This window comes from Mizuhopecten yessoensis, unplaced genomic scaffold (assembly GCF_002113885.1).
Source record: "Mizuhopecten yessoensis strain PY_sf001 unplaced genomic scaffold, ASM211388v2 scaffold5193, whole genome shotgun sequence".
NCBI classification, from domain to species: Eukaryota; Metazoa; Mollusca; class Bivalvia; order Pectinida; family Pectinidae; genus Mizuhopecten; species Mizuhopecten yessoensis.
The window spans coordinates 758897-778058 of record NW_018405926.1 but is presented as its reverse complement, the minus strand read 5'-3'; the positions used below and the strand labels follow the sequence as shown (position 1 = coordinate 778058).

At 37.1% G+C, this 19162-nt stretch overlaps 1 protein-coding gene across 1 annotated transcript in view; it reads right to left on the bottom strand.

The window, feature by feature from the left end:
• Positions 1-10762, bottom strand: part of LOC110450363 — a 36442-nt gene extending 25680 nt beyond the window's left edge. The window contains exons 1-2 of the mRNA XM_021497842.1: positions 10694-10762; positions 7634-7736 (exon numbers count right to left, since the gene is read on the bottom strand). Coding sequence (XP_021353517.1) covers positions 7634-7736; positions 10694-10762 — 172 coding nt within the window. The remainder of the gene's footprint in view (positions 1-7633; positions 7737-10693) is intronic.
• Between the last annotated feature and the right edge of the window lie 8400 nt (positions 10763-19162).

The following is a 19162-nucleotide window of genomic DNA, read 5'->3' as shown; positions in this document are numbered from 1 at the left end:
AGATTTTTGCCTTAACGAGTTGATGGTACGCTATTGGTTGTTTTCTATTTAACACATTACTACTGATATGCACAAATCCTTCAATGTGACATTTTCGAGGGGTTTTTAAAGATTAGGACTATGAATGTTCTAGTCCATTGACTGTTTCTGGGAAAATGATATTCCCACATGCCAAATACGCCGCAGATTTTCTTTGCTACATGTATCGATGTTACATTTGCAATAGTGTTTTGAAGATTAGGACTGTGAATGTTCTCGTCCTTTAACTGTTACCAGGAAAACGATGTTCACACATGCCAAATACGCTGCACATGCATATATATTACATTTTTCACCCATGATATCACTACCATGTACAACAAATACATCTTGTGAGCTCGTGAAAAATATAAGACATCAACCTGCAAAAAGTATGATTCATGTACCTAAGGACACAAATGAGCTACTTCCCAGAGTGAAGGTCAAGTATGAAGGTCATATGAGCAGTGACACATAGACCCTTGTGTCAACGAACGAAACATTTATGTCAAGTGGTTTGTCATCATTCGTAATAGGGTTTATAGGCAACACTTGTTGAGCAGATAGTGAATTTGGCAAGAAAAAAGCGCTAGGTGTGTATACTCCAAACTATTACAGTTAAATCTATCTGTGCCTGCTGAGGGATCTATTGTTCACAGAGGATAGTGACGGGACCGAATGATACTCAAGCTTACAAAGATAGTCCATAAACACATATTCGTGATGTCGTTTACCGCTAATGATCAGCATCCTCGTTAAGCTCACATCAGGAGGATGAATAAGTGACTTTCATCAGTTTTATGCCATTACCTAATACTGTTATGATTAAAAAGAGCACTGACCTGGTACAGTAACAACGTTGCGTGCTGTATTAAACCAGCATGTTCTACCACGTATAGTTGTATGTATTCCACAGAATTTTTTGCTAACACGACTTTATAACCCAAATTAACTTTACATGAAATAGAAGCTAACAATACAACTGAAAAATTGCAAGAATTTAAAGTTAATTACAAAACTGAAGATTTTTGTTTTGTTTTTGTGTTTCACTGTTTTAAGTTTATTTGTATTCATATATTTATATAACCCGAATATACATCGAAGGAAATAAAAAGTTTATTGTAAAAACGGAAAAATAGCATTTTTTGTGTTTTATTATTTTAAGCTCATTTGTATTTGTTAATTTATTTATCTTTTGTGTTCTGCTTTTTATTTGTTTTTACATATGTAATGTAATGTAAGCTGGTGATGTAATTCGAAATATTACAAAAATATGAGTGGCCTTGGCGGGTATGACATATACTAACAGATGGTCCTGCTTTGCTTGCTGACATGAATGCCTCTCCGTTTCTGTTTTAAAATGTCCAGCTGCATAAACAAGTATATTATTGTTCCTGTACACATAGTTACGTACTAATACAACAAAACGACGCAAACACAACACACTTTCCCCTACTAAGCAAAACTTCATAACCTCACATCGGCTCGTGCCCTTCGTCACCTGTTGCGTGAACCTTGGAACATATTTCAGATGCATTTTGAGGTGGACATGTTATAAACCTATCAGCTGTGAATTCATGACGTATCACTTCCGTTAAAATCTAAATATAAAATGCATATCTGACATGTTTTAATACAGTGTTGTAAGCAGGTGTGCACGCCAGAGGACGCGGTCAGATACGGTTTAACTAACGGCTTACGGGACTATCTCAAAGAGCGGGACATGTATAATACACGTATACACGTCAAAAAGGTATTACTAACTATATATTTGTCTAGTGACTTCCGGTGGTAGCTACTGTATAACAGGTGACTGATAACATGTTGACGTTTCCGTCAGTGATTAAAAATATTAATGCATGCGTGTTTAAATCTTAATGAATTCGGCTGTAATTGGCCTTTGGCGTTGTTTCACTTAAAAGTACGAGCTAGCGTTGTGTTTAAGTTTTCCCCTAACGGTAATGGTACGCTTTAAATAATGTTAACAGAAACAAAAATAATATCAATTTAAATGAAAAAATGTGTTGAATCTTCCCTTTTGATGTTCCGCTAAAAGTATATATTTGACATCACAATCAGAGAGTTTACGTCAAAATTTTGTAGCGTCATCGTATCATTATCAAATCCAAGAATTGATGGTATTAATGTGTTTGTTCATGCTGTGGTATACGATTCATACGTAGACATCGACTTGAAACCCTCCCTAAACATATAGCGTGCCCAGATTCGTTATATCACTTCTACCATTCTATTCAGATGTTCAATTTATTCAGTAAACAGACATGTTTATTATTTTCAACAAAGTTAAATGTTTATTCATTGGTTGAATATAAAACAGTAAAATGCCTTAAAATTTGATGTGTGTTTAGGCTAGGACAAAACAAAAAGATATAGCCTGGTTGTGTTGTCTAAAAAAAATTACTAAGAATACGGTTAATTGCATCAAAAGCTTTCTTACGCATCTTCAGTTTCAGAAGAAAGTTGTGAACAGCGAATAGTATAACTAGTTCAGTACTTATCCAGCAATCTTAAAAAACTCTCTAACCCCCTCTTCCCCCTCTTCTCCCCCTCTCACACTCTATCTCTCCCTCTTCCCTTATCTACATGTGCATGTTTATATCTGTGCGCATGTGTGTGGTTGGGTGTGTGCATGTGTGGGTGTATGTATGTCAACTTATCAATTGATTTATCCTACATAGCTTATTGTCGTATTTCTGCCATCATGAAATAACTATAGTATGTTAAATATATTATTGTACAGGGAAAGGGCTTGCTATAAGTTGTACAACTGGTGCCCAATTCCATTACTATGTAAAAATAAAAGGCAATAAAATATTTTTAAATCAAAATCAAAAAATTAATTTCCACGTAATGCTAGCCCAATCGTTGATTCCAACAGTCAGTTGTGACTTGCTTTTAACATCCAGCCACAGTATAATATCTATCCGCTATGGACTTGTGTCGAGGCGAATATGTGTTTATATAAACCTTATAATGTGATATTAACTTTTTTGGTCTATATAACTGCACACTAACCGAAATGGGTGATCTGACCCCATGTCGGGACATGCCAAAGTCCTTAAAATTCACCGCTTAACGTTCAGCATTAGGGCTAATGGCAACAGCTGGCTCACCCGTTGTCAGTTTTAACCGGGCGGAATGCTGTATTCGGTGTCTTCGGCATTTTAGTAAGGTAGTCAGCATCAGATCCGCGCTATTACAAGGAGGCAAATACACCAACATACACACATGCACGCATAAACAACACACATGGAGGCACGTCCTTAAATAACGTTAGCTGTTGATAGGATGTTAAACAATATACAACCAACCACCCAACCAACCAATTAATTGTTAATTGAATGCTATATGTCTTATAAATCCTTAACAATACGGAACGTATGAAAATTGTCAGGAGAAATGCACAGCAATAGTAAGAACGCGTCAATGTCACAAATCACCTGCATGCACGTGAGTATGATTAAACCAATGAAGAGTATTTAAACGATTACAATCTTAGAAAATAGAGAGAAAAAACAACAACATAGAAATCTGGTTTTCTAAGTTGAGTAGCGGTCTTTGCGACGTATTTATAGTTTCTTTAGGAAATTATCAGAACTGGTCTCGGAACTTTGATACTCGGAAATGGCGTGTGTTCTTGGAATTAAAGGAGATCATGTCCGCGGAAGGATAATACATTTTACGTGCATAAAGGAGGTTTTGAAAAGAGAAACATATCCAATTTTCCAACGGTACTTGAATATAACTGTGCAATGTAATAACTTATCAGGTCTCTGTTGTCCCCGATAGGGAAAGACATTGTTCCTTAATGTATGGAATGTTCAAACATTTCACAAATATTACTCAAATAAGAAAAATGCATTGCACATATTGCAAACTAAATCGATATTCTGCCGTAATAGTTACCCCCTGCAATCTTCATTAGTACTTAGTTAATACTACAAGTGTCAGACGAAGGAAGGAGAAGCCTTGATGATCAAAGAAGGGTTAATAGGTAACTGTCAATATACCACACATGTTAGCCGTGATCCTCTTACGTATGGTGTAACAAAACCATATCATAGGCCATGACATAAGATAAACCCTAATTGTTACGCATTCACCTTGACTTGCTCTTCATTGCTCGGATTCCGTAATAAACCCTACCGCGCTCTTTTTATTGGTAGCGTGAAGTATGTTGTGAGCCGTATGCTGTTGTGGTAAGATCCAATCATCACACTAGGGGATATTGTATGTAAGATACATACACTTGTGAGCCGTGTGTTGTTGTGGTAACTGTGTTAGGCAAAGCAAGTTGTGAGCCGTATGTCGGTGTGGTAAGGTGCGACCATCACCCTAGGGGATACTGTATGTAAGATACATACACTTGTGAGCCGTGCGTTGTTATGGTAAGGTGTAGCCATCACACTAGGGGATATTGTATGTAAGATACATACACTTGTGAGCCGTGTGTTGTTGTGGTAACTGTGTTAGGCAAAGCAAGTTGTGAGCCGTATGTCGGTGTGGTAAGGTGCGACCATCACATTAGGGGATACTTTATGTAAAATAAATACAGCTGTGAGCCGTGTGTTGTTATGGTAAGGTGTAGCAATCACAATAGGTGATATTGTCTGTAAGGTAAATACACTTGTGAGCCGTGTGTTGTTGTGGTAACTGTGTTAGGCAAAGCAAGTTGTGAGCCGTATGTCGGTGTGGTAAGGTGCTACCATCACCCTAGGGGATACTGTATGTAAGGTTAATACAGTTGTGAGCCGTGTGTTGTTGTGGTAAGGTGTAGCCAAAACACCACGAGAAACTATGTTAGGTAAAGACAGTTGTCATGTGTTGTTTAGGTAAGATGTATGCATCATATCATGGGAGACTGTGTTACGTGAAATCAGAAATGAGCAATGTGTTGTATAGTGTAACCATCACATCACGATACACTGTGTTGGGTAAAGACAGTTGTGAACCGTAGGCTATTGTGGTAAGAAGCAACCTTTACACTATTGGATGTTGTGTGTTAATACTTAGGTAAAGTCAGATGTGAGTCATGTCTTGTGACTGTATGAAGCCATCAAAATACAGGATAATGAGTAAAGCAGAAACAGTGGTGAGGCGCGTGTTGTCATTGCAATGTGCAACCATCACACTTGAAATACTGTATGTAGGGTAAAGTCATATATAAGCTGTATGTTGTTATGGTAAGGTGCAACCATCACACTTAGGAATACTGTATGTAAGGTAAAGTCATATATAAGCTGTATGTTGTTATGGTAAGGTACAACCATCACACCTAGGAATACTGTATGTAGGGTAAAGTCATATATAAGCTGTATGTTGTTATGGTAAGGTGCAACCATCTAACTTCAGAATACCGTATGTAGGGTAAAGTCATATATAAGCTGTATGTTATTATAGTAAGGTACAACCATCACACCCAGGAATACTGTATGTAGGGTAAAGTCATATATAAGCTGTAGTTGGTATGGTAAGGTGCAAACATCAAACTTAGGTATACTGTATGTAGGGTAAAGTTATATGTAAGCTGCATGTTATTATGGTAAGGTACAACCATCAAACTTAGGAAAACTGTATGTAGGGTAAAGTCATATATAAGCTGTATGTTATTATAGTAAGGTACAACCATCACACCTAGGAATACTGTATGTAGGGTAAAGTCATATATAAGCTGTATGTTGTTATGGTAAGGTGCAACCATCTAACTTAGGAATACCGTATGTAGAGTGAAGTCATATATAAGCTGTATGTTATTATAGTAAGGTACAACCATCACACCTAGGAATACTGTATGTAGGGTAAAGTCATATATAAGCTGTATGTTGTTATGGTAAGGTACAACTGTCACACTTAGGAATACCGTATGTAGGGTAAAGTCATATATAAGCTGTATGTTATTATGGTAAGGTACAACCATCACACTTAAGAATTTTGTATGTAGGGTAGAGTCATATATAAGCTGTTTGTTGTTATGGTAAGGTGCAACCATCTCACTTGGAATACTGTATGTAGGGTAGAGTCATATATAAGCTGTATGTTGTTATGGTAAAGTGCAACTATCACACTTAGGAATACCGTATGTAGGGTAAAGGGTCAACAGTCGCCTCATACGACAATGCAGTGGGATTTATCAGGCATATTCTTTCCCCGAATCTACATGGATTATCACATCACATTACTCGAAACTTCGTAAGCAAAGACAGTTATGAGCGGTGGGGTGCAACACTCACATCACGGACTACTTATGTAAGGTACCGTCAGCTATAAACCGTGCGATATTATGGTAAGGAGAAACCATCACACCTCAGGATATTGTCTGTACATGTAGCATGCGATCTTCTAATAGCTATGTAATGGACATGTAGATTGTTATCTTCGCATTTTCACAGAGAGGGGATCTATGTGTATATATATGTTCGTAAAGCACTGAACAACCTCATGGTAGCGTTATGATAATTATACAAAGTAAGATACACTTCTTGCAGTACATATGAAAAGGGTGAAACTTAACTGCATCTAAACGTATCCAAAATGTTTATAATTTGATTTTACCAAAGACATATCTCCCGGATGAAATAAGTAATGCCTGTCCGTCTTTCTATTAAAGAAGCATATTGATTTAGCTTGAATTGTGTAGGAGTATGCACCAAATGCTACATGGCCAATTAACGTCTTTAAAAAACAATAATGAGCGCATTTAACTAAATGATGGGATGAGGCGTGACCCTTTCGAAAACGTTTGCATTGAAATAGTTTAATCTCTGATTTTATTGCTGTCGGGAAGAACATTTCAAGTGGTAACACTCTCTAACGAGCATTTTAGAATAATGACGAACACATTTTTACGAAGCGAATGGTAAAGTGTTAAATTTCGAAGATGTTTCCGGTGACTGAAATGCCGTGAGAGATCGGAATGCATTTACAATATATGTTTATATTATAATTGTGTTTATTTTGGTCTAGAATCAAATAATGCTGTGCAACAGCCATATGTACCGGGATTCAAAGACGATTGCATCTCCGGTGCAAATGACTAAATCGTTGTAAAAAAAAACGTTGGTACTCATCTTATTTCTGTATACCCTGTTGATATACGTGTTATGTTTAACGTTGTGGCATTCCTTTCCCAACTCACCACTTACCACATGTAATTGTTCGCAAGGGGAACTCTCACTGAAAGTCTATTTTACCAATAATTTCACTCCTCTTTTTTATTGTTGAATAAAATTGATGTACTGGCGCTATTCATGTTTCTGTCAACAGCTTGGTATGCTCGTTTTATCGTTATAGACGGAGCAGCAACAGGGATAATCAGTGCGTGTCAAAATGACGCACAAATTACAAAACTAGATTCGAAGATTTGATAAAATCGATCCAGGATGTCACCGGTTTTTTTTTCTTCTTAGATATTGTGTCATTTTTGACGGAAATATCACTTAATATGACAATCGGTCGGCCGGTTGGAACCATGACAATCAAGCTAACATCTTTTATTTTACGGCACGCTCACATTCCCCGTACGTTAATGATGCCCATGTGTCAGCGTTGTTATGAAAATAATGCCACACTGTTTAAATGTCGTTAAGATACTTACCGTTCTTACGTAATGGAAGACTGGTAAAGCGTGGCTGTGATTCAGATGTTAGAGCAGTCAAGCGTTGTGGTGAATCAGAGGTGAGATTATTAATTGCTTTGTTCTACTATATTTGGACAAAACCACTGTCTATGACTCAGACAACATAAACAGGGCATTTCAAAAACAATTACTTTTATTCGTATATCACCTAGTTTGAAAACGCATGCGCGACACGTTCTATGATTGCAGAGCAAGGCTATCATGGTATTACAATACAATTGTCGGTGATGCAACGATGGAAAGGATTGGTCCATCATTTACATGAACCATATTACTAAAACCTGATTGCACATGTTTGGTGCATTTCTGTGTTATCTGCACATGTTTGGTGCATTTTCGTGTTATCTAATAAGTCTTGTTCTCAGATGGTCTGAAAACAGTTCTAAGTAATCATTGCAACTTTTATTGCTACCTTAAGACATACATGGTAGTAGACGACCGGGTAACTTAACAAGACTACGTGTACTTTGCATATTTTCCCGTCAACTCAATCAGAGGATCTAGCCGATTTGTGTGTTATCTTTACCGAGAGAAACGCGATAAGCATAAAGCGGTTATATAATGATATTCTAATATTATGAAAGAAGATGTACCCATTTAACCCAGTTTCTGGTGTTGCTTTTCTATAAATATTGGTTTTGGTCGCGCAAAAATGAAAGTAACATAAAAGTAAGGTAGTGTGCCCAGTAAATTCATTTGCACGAGGGTAACTTATTTTAAACCGAGATTTAATGATGAAATCAAGGTAACGTGGCGGTCGTTTGTCGGGTTTTAATATGTTTAACGACAGAAAAACGTACCAATGAGCAAGGATTTTTCTCTACATAATGACGATATGTGGTCTGATAAAACAGAACTATATCGATGACATTTAATTTGAACATATTTGTGGCAGAAATATTTCCTTAGTGTGTACCCACTGATATGGCAAGTCACGTAATTGGACAACATTGGTAGTATAAAGTGTATTTGGTATTGCATAGTACTGAGTTTTGAAGGGTTTTTGGGTATTGAATGGTGATGGATTTTGAAAGGTATATAGTACTGGGTATCGGAGGGTACATGGTACTTGATTTTGAAGGGTACATGCTATGGAAGGGTGCTTGGTCTTGAAAGATACTTGGTATTGGAAGGTACCGGGTATTATAGGGTACTGGGTATTGAAGGGCACCTGGTATTGAAGATAACTAGATATTGAAGGGTATTTGATATTGAAGGGTACTGGGTATTAAAGGCACGGGATATTGAATATTATTTGGTATTGAAAGTTACCGGATATTGACGTTTCAATACTCGAAGCAACGATATAAAATCTGAAGTTTTCAAAATATATTAATCTCTTTGAACGTCAATATACTCGCATGAGTCGTTACTTATACGACATCCCTGTGCATATTCAGGGAAAGAGTTGTTCTGCTATAGTGCATGTCGTAGGAGACGATACTTGTGTGGCTCACTGAACACATTGAGGGTTTCCTTCGGTGTCTTATACTAAGAGGACATTGCGTTGTCTTGGCGACTCTTTCATTTAAGTGGGCATCCTTAGACACCCGTCTATGTGTGGCTTTAGCTGTCACTAGGACGTACACCACAAAACATACCCAATTCTATCTGACATTCACGTATAACCATTTATTGTAATTTTGTTGCATATTCTTAAATGTTTTAGCGATTGTGTAATATATATACCCGGATATTGGGGATCATTAAGAATATGAAGTGTATAAGCACGACGTCACTATCATGTAGAACGTTTGCAACGTTAAAACGCATTTTCTCCGAATACAAAACGATAGTCATTAACTTCAAAAGATTCATAAACAAACGTCACATGGACGTTGCAGTGCATTTACACATCGCTGACAAATCAAACTACGTAAAAACTGTTGATGAGGAGACGGCAATGTTCCTCAGTCTCTCCGCAACGATGTTTTTTTTGCGCGAACATACGTGTTTCGCTAAATATAATCATATTCGTTCCAGTGCACAAAGGGCGTTAATGAATGAGGAAACTAGACCTAGCATAAGAGACATGCTATGTGAATGAGTAGCGGGTGATGATGTGAATGCTGTTGTCATAATAGGACAATGCATTACTGCCTTCATTCATGTAATTCGCCGCGTGAACATGTTCTTGCTAAGTCTTCTTAATGCACTAACCCAGTGATTAACACGAGATAAGACCGACATCGTACACCGGTGCTAAAAGTGTTCCGTAGTTTGACGTGAACTAGTCTGATATGTTTACGGTGCCGGTGGCTTGGATGAAGGAGAATCAGCCCGAAAGCCGTCAATTCATGCAATGCAGTTTGTAGTCGTCTTGTTTGTACGAAAAGTGCTTGTTCACTCTGACGTTATCTACTGTTAGTAACAGGTCAAGTTTCAGGAATGATAGAAATGTTGCAGAAATGAAGTTTACATAGAATAATTCCTTGTTTCTTCATACACTCATGGCCGAAATTCTATGAAAATGCTTAAACTGAAGAAAAACTATGATAAAGTAAAGAAAGAAAATATTTCACGAAAATTATTTCCTCAACACTAGCCGGGAAAATTCTCATGGAAAGAAGGCAGTTTATTCCTTTCGCTACATAATATTCGTCAAAATGGGGCCAGCTATATTTAAATAAGCTTGGTTGAATACTTTGATAGAAAATGAACAAAAATAGGATAAAAATTCCATTAACATTAGCACAAAACGACAAAATACAAACGCAAAGACCACACAAAAACACACCAGGAACCAAACGGAAATAACAAACGAAAGATATCACTTTTTCCAAGATAGAACCAAGGCTGAAACCTTGTTGTTAAGAATATAATACGCATACCCTGTAGTATCTGTCATGATATATCCTGTTATCAATTTCACTGTTGAAAAGAACGTTTTAAAAAGGCTTTACATTGACATCGAAACGGTTGCAAAAGAGAGCGCGAGAATACCGAAGCATGAACAAAACCTCAACTCGATAAGATCAGGGCAAAGGTGAAGAATGGATTGGTTTATACGTTGATTACCTTGAGAAAGTAGAATGAAAAAAGGACCTGGTGTTCTGGAAGGATAAACGTCGTCCGTTTCATCGACATTATCCGCCATGAAAATCTAGATCACATTCAAATAACGTGATTAAAGTCATACATGTACTCGGGTCAGTAACAACGCAGCAGTGTACGCTTCAAAATGAACAAAAACATGGAGATTCATGTAAAACAGGGAAATATGACATCAGATATATAGATATACAGATCGTAATGGCTATTAGAATTTTGCCCATATTCCTAATTAACTTGGTTGATTTGTGTTTGAGCGGTGCTAAAGGTATATCTAATATATTTATGACATAGTGGCATGAATATTGTCACTGCCCATTTGACCAAAAATGATACGCTTTTCAAAGCAAAACGTTGGCATTTGCATTCAGGCGATATTACTTAGCTGTATACGTTTATTATTTATTTTTAATGGAAATCAACGCTTAGCTATTAGTCTAATCTGAAATGATAAAGTATAACATGGTTTTGAACGTCAGTTCTGTATGAAAGGTGAATTCCACTGTTGTTCAAAGCCGGCTTGCTTTAAAAGTTTCCATTTTCAAGGCAATGACGGTGTTAAATCTGTGTCCTGAATCATCGAGCTTTCCACTATTCCACAGAGACAAAATTATCACACCGTATCGCCTTCCCTAGCTTAGTCATTAAACAAGATAACCCATTGTTCTGATTTGTAAAATGCATGTCATGGTGAATTGGTCATGCTCGATTTTTAAACAATTACAATGCACGTGCATGGAAATAAAAATGATTTATTACAGAATCAAACACAAAATTATAAAGACATTCAATATTGGAGATTCACTGAATCATAATCAACACTTATGGGTATCGATGGCGGAAAATCAAATTAGATTTCAATCATACACAATGTTTGTAAAAACCAATATTAAGGTGTCTTATAAACTTTCAAGATACAATTTGGACCTAAACAATCAGCTATCTCGTTTTTTCAGTTTAACATTCACAAAACCGTTCAAGATGACAGCAGACAATTTCTACAGTATGTATACTGTGGCCACATGACAACAAGTTACGAAATCGAAAAATGATTTTTTACGTACCTGCTTTTTCCGAGAAACTGACTAATTCACGTATATACGATGTTTCCTTTTTCTGATGTTGTTTCTTCTTTTTATCTGACTTTGGCGTTGTGTTCGAATTCCGTGTTAACGAAGGGGTATCAAACGGTGTTTTTACGTCTCCTTTTTCGTTCGTAGATAAACCCAGGTTTTTAATAATTAGATTCTTTAGTCTTCGTATATGGATCATTTCATTTAACTTAATTTGAAAACCCTTTCTGTGACCACAATTTCTCGTACAGTTGGAACGAGTTTCGGGCGAATACTGCATATCTCGTCCTTTCCGGTTGAACACATTTCTCCCATTGAAATCTCTAGGAACTGGTGAATTTGCACGTTTAAACCGGTAATTATTGGTCATGTGATCACCTGACTGACCAATAGAAAGTCCAGCTACTGTATTGACCAAAAGACATATTGTCAGAAGGTGGCTTCTGACAAAAGACCTCCACAACATACCGGAAGTGGTCAATGTTCCTTCAGGGGGGACCTAAAATAAAACACAACAAAAAAGTTTATCAATGCATACACAAATACAGCTAAATGTTTGGATGGAGAGGTTGTTCTCTCTTTATATACAACCCTCGATGAAGTAATGTTCCTTTGCAGTTCAAGTTCTAAAATTTGTAGCACATTATTTTAATGAAATAGTAATTACGAAATATGTTCCTGATGTGTTTTCAACCTGACTTAATAGGAAAAGAATTATATACTGAAGTCATTGACCTCTAAAGAGTATTGAAGTTGATTTTACCACTGATGCTTGGAATTGGTCGGCATCTGAATGATTTAGCAGCAGATATGAGAGACAAGTATATATGTAATAAAAAAAAACTGCCTGGTTTATACTCTTTATTTTACCACTTCAACTTGGAATCGGCCGGCATCCGAAATATTTAGAAGCATATAGGATGACAAGTAAAAATGAAAAGTAAACCAGCTCGCTGTATACTCTTTATTTAAGAAGTAAATATGCACACCCGTTGGGAAGCTTAGCAGTTAGAGAACCCGATGACGCAGTTAAATCCAGACTAATGAATACTGCATCTCGTGCAATTGATCTAAAATGATGTAAAACCACTAATACTGTTGATATGCATTACGTCCAACTATGAAACGAGTAAGGCGCACTGTGAAACACACACAAAACCGAATCAACAGTTATCCTTTAATTTCAAATTTAAAAAAGTAGTTCTTTAGGGTAAGCGGAATTAACTAAAACATGAATGTGTGGTCTATGCTTAACAACAAAAAAAAGATTTGTCAGATTTTCAAAATCTATTAAAAGTCAAAACATGCTTTTTACTCATATAAAAAATGAACTTATATTATCGCACTACCAGTGTAGTTTTCGTAAAGTAATTTTGTGTTGCTATTTTTGGCCTGGTCCAAACATATCTTCTGTAATTGAAAGTGATTACGACAGCAAGGTAGCTTTAACCTGAAAACAAAAAGACCACATCAGAAATCACCTCTAAAACCCCTTAAAAACGAGACTATCAAAATCATTATGTATGCACTTGTTTCGGATAGATTCTAGCTGAATTGGCTTGTATGGGGTTTAACGTCGTCGCAACAGCCACGGTCATGTGCGGACGGATGCTAACGGAGACACAGCCTGAAAAACAGTGAAGATTGAAAAGAAAGATGATAGAAAAGATAGGGAACGGAAAAAAATCCTGTTTTTTTGGGGGCAGCATATCAAATATGGTCTCTTCCATGTTCCCTTCGTAGAAGTCACGGACGAAATCCCCCGATTATAGGGGGCGGGTGTGGGGGTGTGAGGGTGTGGGGGTGTGGGGGTGTGAGGGGGACATCACTCATGCGATTATGCAGTGGGATAGAGTTGGCCTATTGTTTCCCCGACCTGCATGGGTTAATATGATCAGTGGTTCTCTTCTGTGTCCTATGAAATGGGTCATGGAAATGTTTCTATACGATGTCACCGTCTGTGCTCTCAAATCTTCTTCAGTATTCAGTAGATATGATATGCATCTGGTCAGAATATTTTCATACCAATATGATCGAGTGATACCGAATCGATTATAATGATATTTAAGATGGCTTTTGAGTAGCACTATCAGCAGCGGACAACGTCTTAATGTGTATCGTGTCGATTGTAGTGGTATCGCAGTATATTAGGTCGTAGCTACAATGTTAAATGGGTTTCGGAGCGAACGAACACATCAACTATGTTGCTCCTCGCACTCGCGATTTATTCGTCTGGACAAATATTTCTATGGGAAAAAGACATGTATGTTAGACGTATATATATATGGTATATCGGATACCACTGCTATGTATGAATGGTATTTAACGGTGACTATCGTCTTATCCTTTGTTAAGATCGTATTACAACATGTGATAGGGGATTTCAAACTGACACCAATGCGAACAGTCACCACTTGAACACCAAATCATGGAATCTCAATATCAGTTGGTAACAATATTGTTTCAACGTGATAGTAAGGACAAATGAAATGAAATAAAAACAGAAAATATGCTGATATCGTGAAGGGGGCGCCGGATCAATTCTTGTTTCTTCGAAGTCCCCTATAATAAGGAAGAAAAACCATCGACTCTGCTTGGGACAACATTATCAGCCTTCTGTGATGATGAAGAGGTGTACCTCAGGATTAATACTTCTACCAGCAGAATATCAACCCAAGAATAAAATAAATGTTCATTTCATAACTAGAAATTATTTCATACTTAAAGATTTTTTGTCATCAAACAAGCTTGATTCGAACCTCTTTAAAACTAATAAGATAAGATAGAGATAAGATAGAGCGTTAATGAAAAAATCTTATCCTTTTGAAATAAAAAAAAAAGTAAAAATAATCCAAGCCATGGTAAGTTCGTGGCCTTGTAGATACCTTGAAGGAAAGTGATTCGTGCAAGCATAAACTGCTATGAGTCACGAATACTCGTGTGCCGAAGCATAATCAACTTTGCCAGATAAAGCAGTTAGTGACAGACTATCCTAAGCTTCATTGATTTCATTTAACAAAAGAAAAGAAGGTATTTAATAATTAAAATGATGGAGTCGCCAATTTATATGCATTCAATGAACCAGCTTTCGCTTTTCATTAGCAGCATGTACATGTGTACATTTAACACGCTGACTACCCCTCAACAATCTGAATTAATATAAACAGTGACATTATTATCAAAAGCAATGATACAATTTCTCCACCCAAGTGAAGAGGAAATCCATAGATAAAATTACTGTTTAATAACATGTGCAATACAGGTAGCGTTTCAATACGTCAAAATGTAAGCGGAGAGTGTCAAAAGGTAAATACAAGAATGAATATCTATCTATGTGACAATTTAGACAGTCAGTTTGTTTCTATGGGATAAAACGTCTCCGCATATAGAGAAACACCGCCTGAAACAGAATGTAAGTAAAGAAAGAAGACGGAAAAGATAGAAAACAAAAATGATCTCAAATGTTGGTTTCTTCCATGCCCCCTTCGCAGAAGACACAGAAGAAAAAACCCGATACTTCAGATGGGGGTGGGGGGNTCTATTCTTGATTTTTTCAAAGTCTTCTGAAAAGAAGACAAGGACCTACCCCCGATTTGGCAGGGCACCGCACACTAGTCGCCTCTTAGGATTATCAAGTGTGATTCAACAGACCTACTCTTTCCCCGAACGGGAACGACTTGGGGCAGTAAGGGTTTCATAAATCAGAAAAGTTAGGAAGAGAGATCGGATGGACAGCATGGCGGGACAGACTCACCTCTCTGACCCATAATGTTTTTATGAGTTTGAACAATCTGTGTATGGTGCGCATCTGAGTAAACTTACCCCTGGTTCTAGAATATATGAGAAATTATCTGATTATGTGGCACTTCCTGTACATCTTTTGGCTGATGGTTATGCAAGTCCTACATTATTGTGTGTCGGGTTATATTAATTCCTTCTGTGGCTGTGATACCAATGACCAATTGTAATCACCTCTGAAGTGCTTCGATAAAAGAGATAATGCTTTAACAAGATCATTTCCACCTTCAGGAGAATAAAGGGCTGCTAAAGATAAATTTCTTTAATGAACTCAAGTACATGTTCGTGGTGTTTCTGAAAGCTGACCCTTTTCTGGTTTACCACTATGATCACTAGAATGGTTTCCTCTAACATCATTCAGAGACAAAATTGGTCCGCAAATGACAAAACTATTTTCCATTTTGATGATCACATCCAGTGTATGGTCATAAGTGTCGATAGTTTCTGCCACATGCTGTATCAGGCCCATTGAGAATGTGTGGGCATCTACATTTGTTAGATCATCCAAAGTAAAGTTGTACCCATCGTTATATTATTTTTGTGGTAATACAAATTGATTGTCTATAAATGGACAACCCTTAGAACACCAGCGTTTCCGATGCCGTTCTTTTTATGATGATAAAGTCTTGTATAAGGGAATCAATCTGAAGTGGACATCAACATCACTGACGGAACAGGTCATATTCATGTACTCATTGTGTGTATACATAAAAACCGGATTGGAAATAATATGTATCGCACTCATGTTGTATACCTTTTTAAAGTCTATACATGGGACCTATTGGATTTTAAATAGTTAGTACATGTAATTGATCATCAACGTTCGTTCCTGACTAGGTCTTTGTTACACTGAAGATGCAGTGTTAGCATATAAGTGTCCTCTGATGTTATCAAATTGCAGATGGATTGTAACTTGACTATCACAGAGCGACAGTTCAGGTACACTGAACTCAGTGGAACAGCTGATTTTTTGATGATACACTGTTATTTTCTGTATTAAAAACGTTCCACAATATGTCCGGAACAAGGTGGCAAACTGAAAGGTAACTCGACCGTGCAGTACAAACAAACCCTAATTAAAAAAAACACCATTACATGAGCTGATGCCATAAAATAACCCGACGCAAGGTTCATAGTGTCGCAATTATGTGCAAAGATATAGGGGCGGTATAGGAACAAAACATTGCCAAAGAATTTGACAACATACATAGGAAAATGTCGGTAAGTTACGCTGCACAAACATAAGAAAATGTGATCACGCAGGAAAAGTAATGAGATAAAGCAATCGCGTGAGATAGTGGACATTTGGCACAATTGTACGAAGAAAGACAACAAAAGGTGGCAAGAAAGCCTACTGTGCAGGGAAATGGCGGGAAAGTAGATGCACAGTTGGCACGTGGCTATTGTTGCCGAAAGGTTTGAATAATGATTCGGCAGTGGAGCACTTTGTAAAAGTGCACTTATCTCTATAGTTTTTCTTGTAAATGGCGCAGACGTCCCATAAAAGTCATGAAGCAAATAAAAAATTGTCGGTAACCTGGTTAAAGCATTTATAAAATAAACCCGAAGCAACAAAAGGTCGGCCACGTTTGTCTGTTCCATCTGATGTGTGCAACATTTGTATAGCTGTAATGCTTCGTAAATCGATATTATAACGTCCACACTAATGCTTCCATTAAAAAAGGACACCTATTAATTCAATGATATCAACAAATCTGTTATATATGTTCTAAAACCAATCCAAACTTATCGCTTTTCACGGACTGTTCTTTATCAGTGAATGTTCTCTTGATAACAAAATGTCGTTGATACAGACAAAAATCGTAAATATACAAATAATGATAAGAAAAAAGGTTCGGCTTATCGGTTTTATTCGCCTATGTTGACCTAGTTTCGCTGACACAGCATTGTGATGCATATACCAGGCATTTTACATAACGGCCGAAAGGTGTTGTTACTGTAGATTCAATATCTATAAAACAGATTGAGTCGTACATGTCCCAAGGTTGCCAGCTCTCTTCAATTATATCAGTGTTCCAACACTGTAAAGCGCGTGCAGTGATCTCGAATCGTAGAGTTCAACTAGCTTGTGCAAGATTTGGGTGTATTTGTTACTTTTTTAAGAGGGGGACCTTACATACAAAATTTAGTATTACTTAATATCGAATACCGACACCGTGAAGCACGTGCGACTGGCAGTGAGAACGTGGTCAGTCTAACTTGTTATTAAATCTAGTTTATCTGTAGGATACAATCTGCTTTGAACTGATTATGAGTAATGGATTTTATAAAAAAAAAAAAAACACGACAGCTTTAGGGTGGTTTGGGGAGAATGTTTTGATGTAACATTTCATTTGTGCGTTGTGCATTTGTAAATGCTAGATGCTGTTAAAGCACTCTAGATTTTCCAGAGCTTCTAGTCCCGTCCAGATTTACCTTTGGTTTTTAGCCCAAAGCTAAGAATGGTCTGAAATGTGAAATAAAAAGGAGCGTAATTCAAGCAGGATGAAAGACGACTTAAGAAATAAAACATCGGACTTAAATTGACAGATTCCGCCCAAAAGACAGAAAGAAAAAAAACAGACAGACAAACACACTTGTATGATATGTTGATGTTTACTGAGACGTCAGCCAAGATGGTTTGTTGAAGGAATAGCGTAAACAACAAACATGACCTTGACCCAGCAGACAAGAATGCTGAGATTATCATTTATGGAGTCTGGGAAATGATATTTCAAGGAAGTACACAGCACTAAAAAACTGTCAGTTATTTCGATCACAAAGCAGTAAGTTTAACAACGATGTTGGGCAATACCTGGAGGCTGAGAATCATGTATGCTCCAGATTACGGTCATAGATTTTTTTAAATGTCGTAAAAATGCTGAAAAATATAAGATGTTGTTGACATCAAGTCCAAAACCATGTCGGCGATACAGGTTAATGCAATTAATATCATATATTTTACAATAAAAGACTCAGTTTTGCACACACAAAAAAAAGTTTGCATGTTTTGGTTGCATCGACTTTCAAACCTGTATGTCCTTGATGTGTTATTTTTTTCTAAATGCTATACATTTGATCATCTCCAATAGAATATAGTAGCCCTGTCCCACTGCATTGTGGGATTTCCTCTAAACAGTAAACGCCCCTAAATTAAACTTCCGTTTGGATATAACTATAGCCCCGTTTGGATATAACTATAGCCCCGTTTGGATATAACTATAGCCCCGTTTGGATATAACTATAGCCCCGTTTGGACAGGACACGTCTGTTGACCAGGTAGCTCAGTCAGTTAGACCAATAGAATACAGGATAAAGTCCAGGATCGTAACACTCTTGTTGATCATATTTCGTTCGTTTTTAATAAACGTCCCGCCAGGAAAGTTTTCCTTTCTAGATATGATTTATCAAGGCTATAGCCATGGCGGTGAAAACAGTTTCCAAAATTAAAATCAACTATTTTCGTGGGGTTTTTAATTTCGTTGATTTTGTCCACGTAGTTGTTACAAGTTCAATGTAAACACATTCTCGGTTTGAGTGGGCACACGTAAATCACGGATTTATG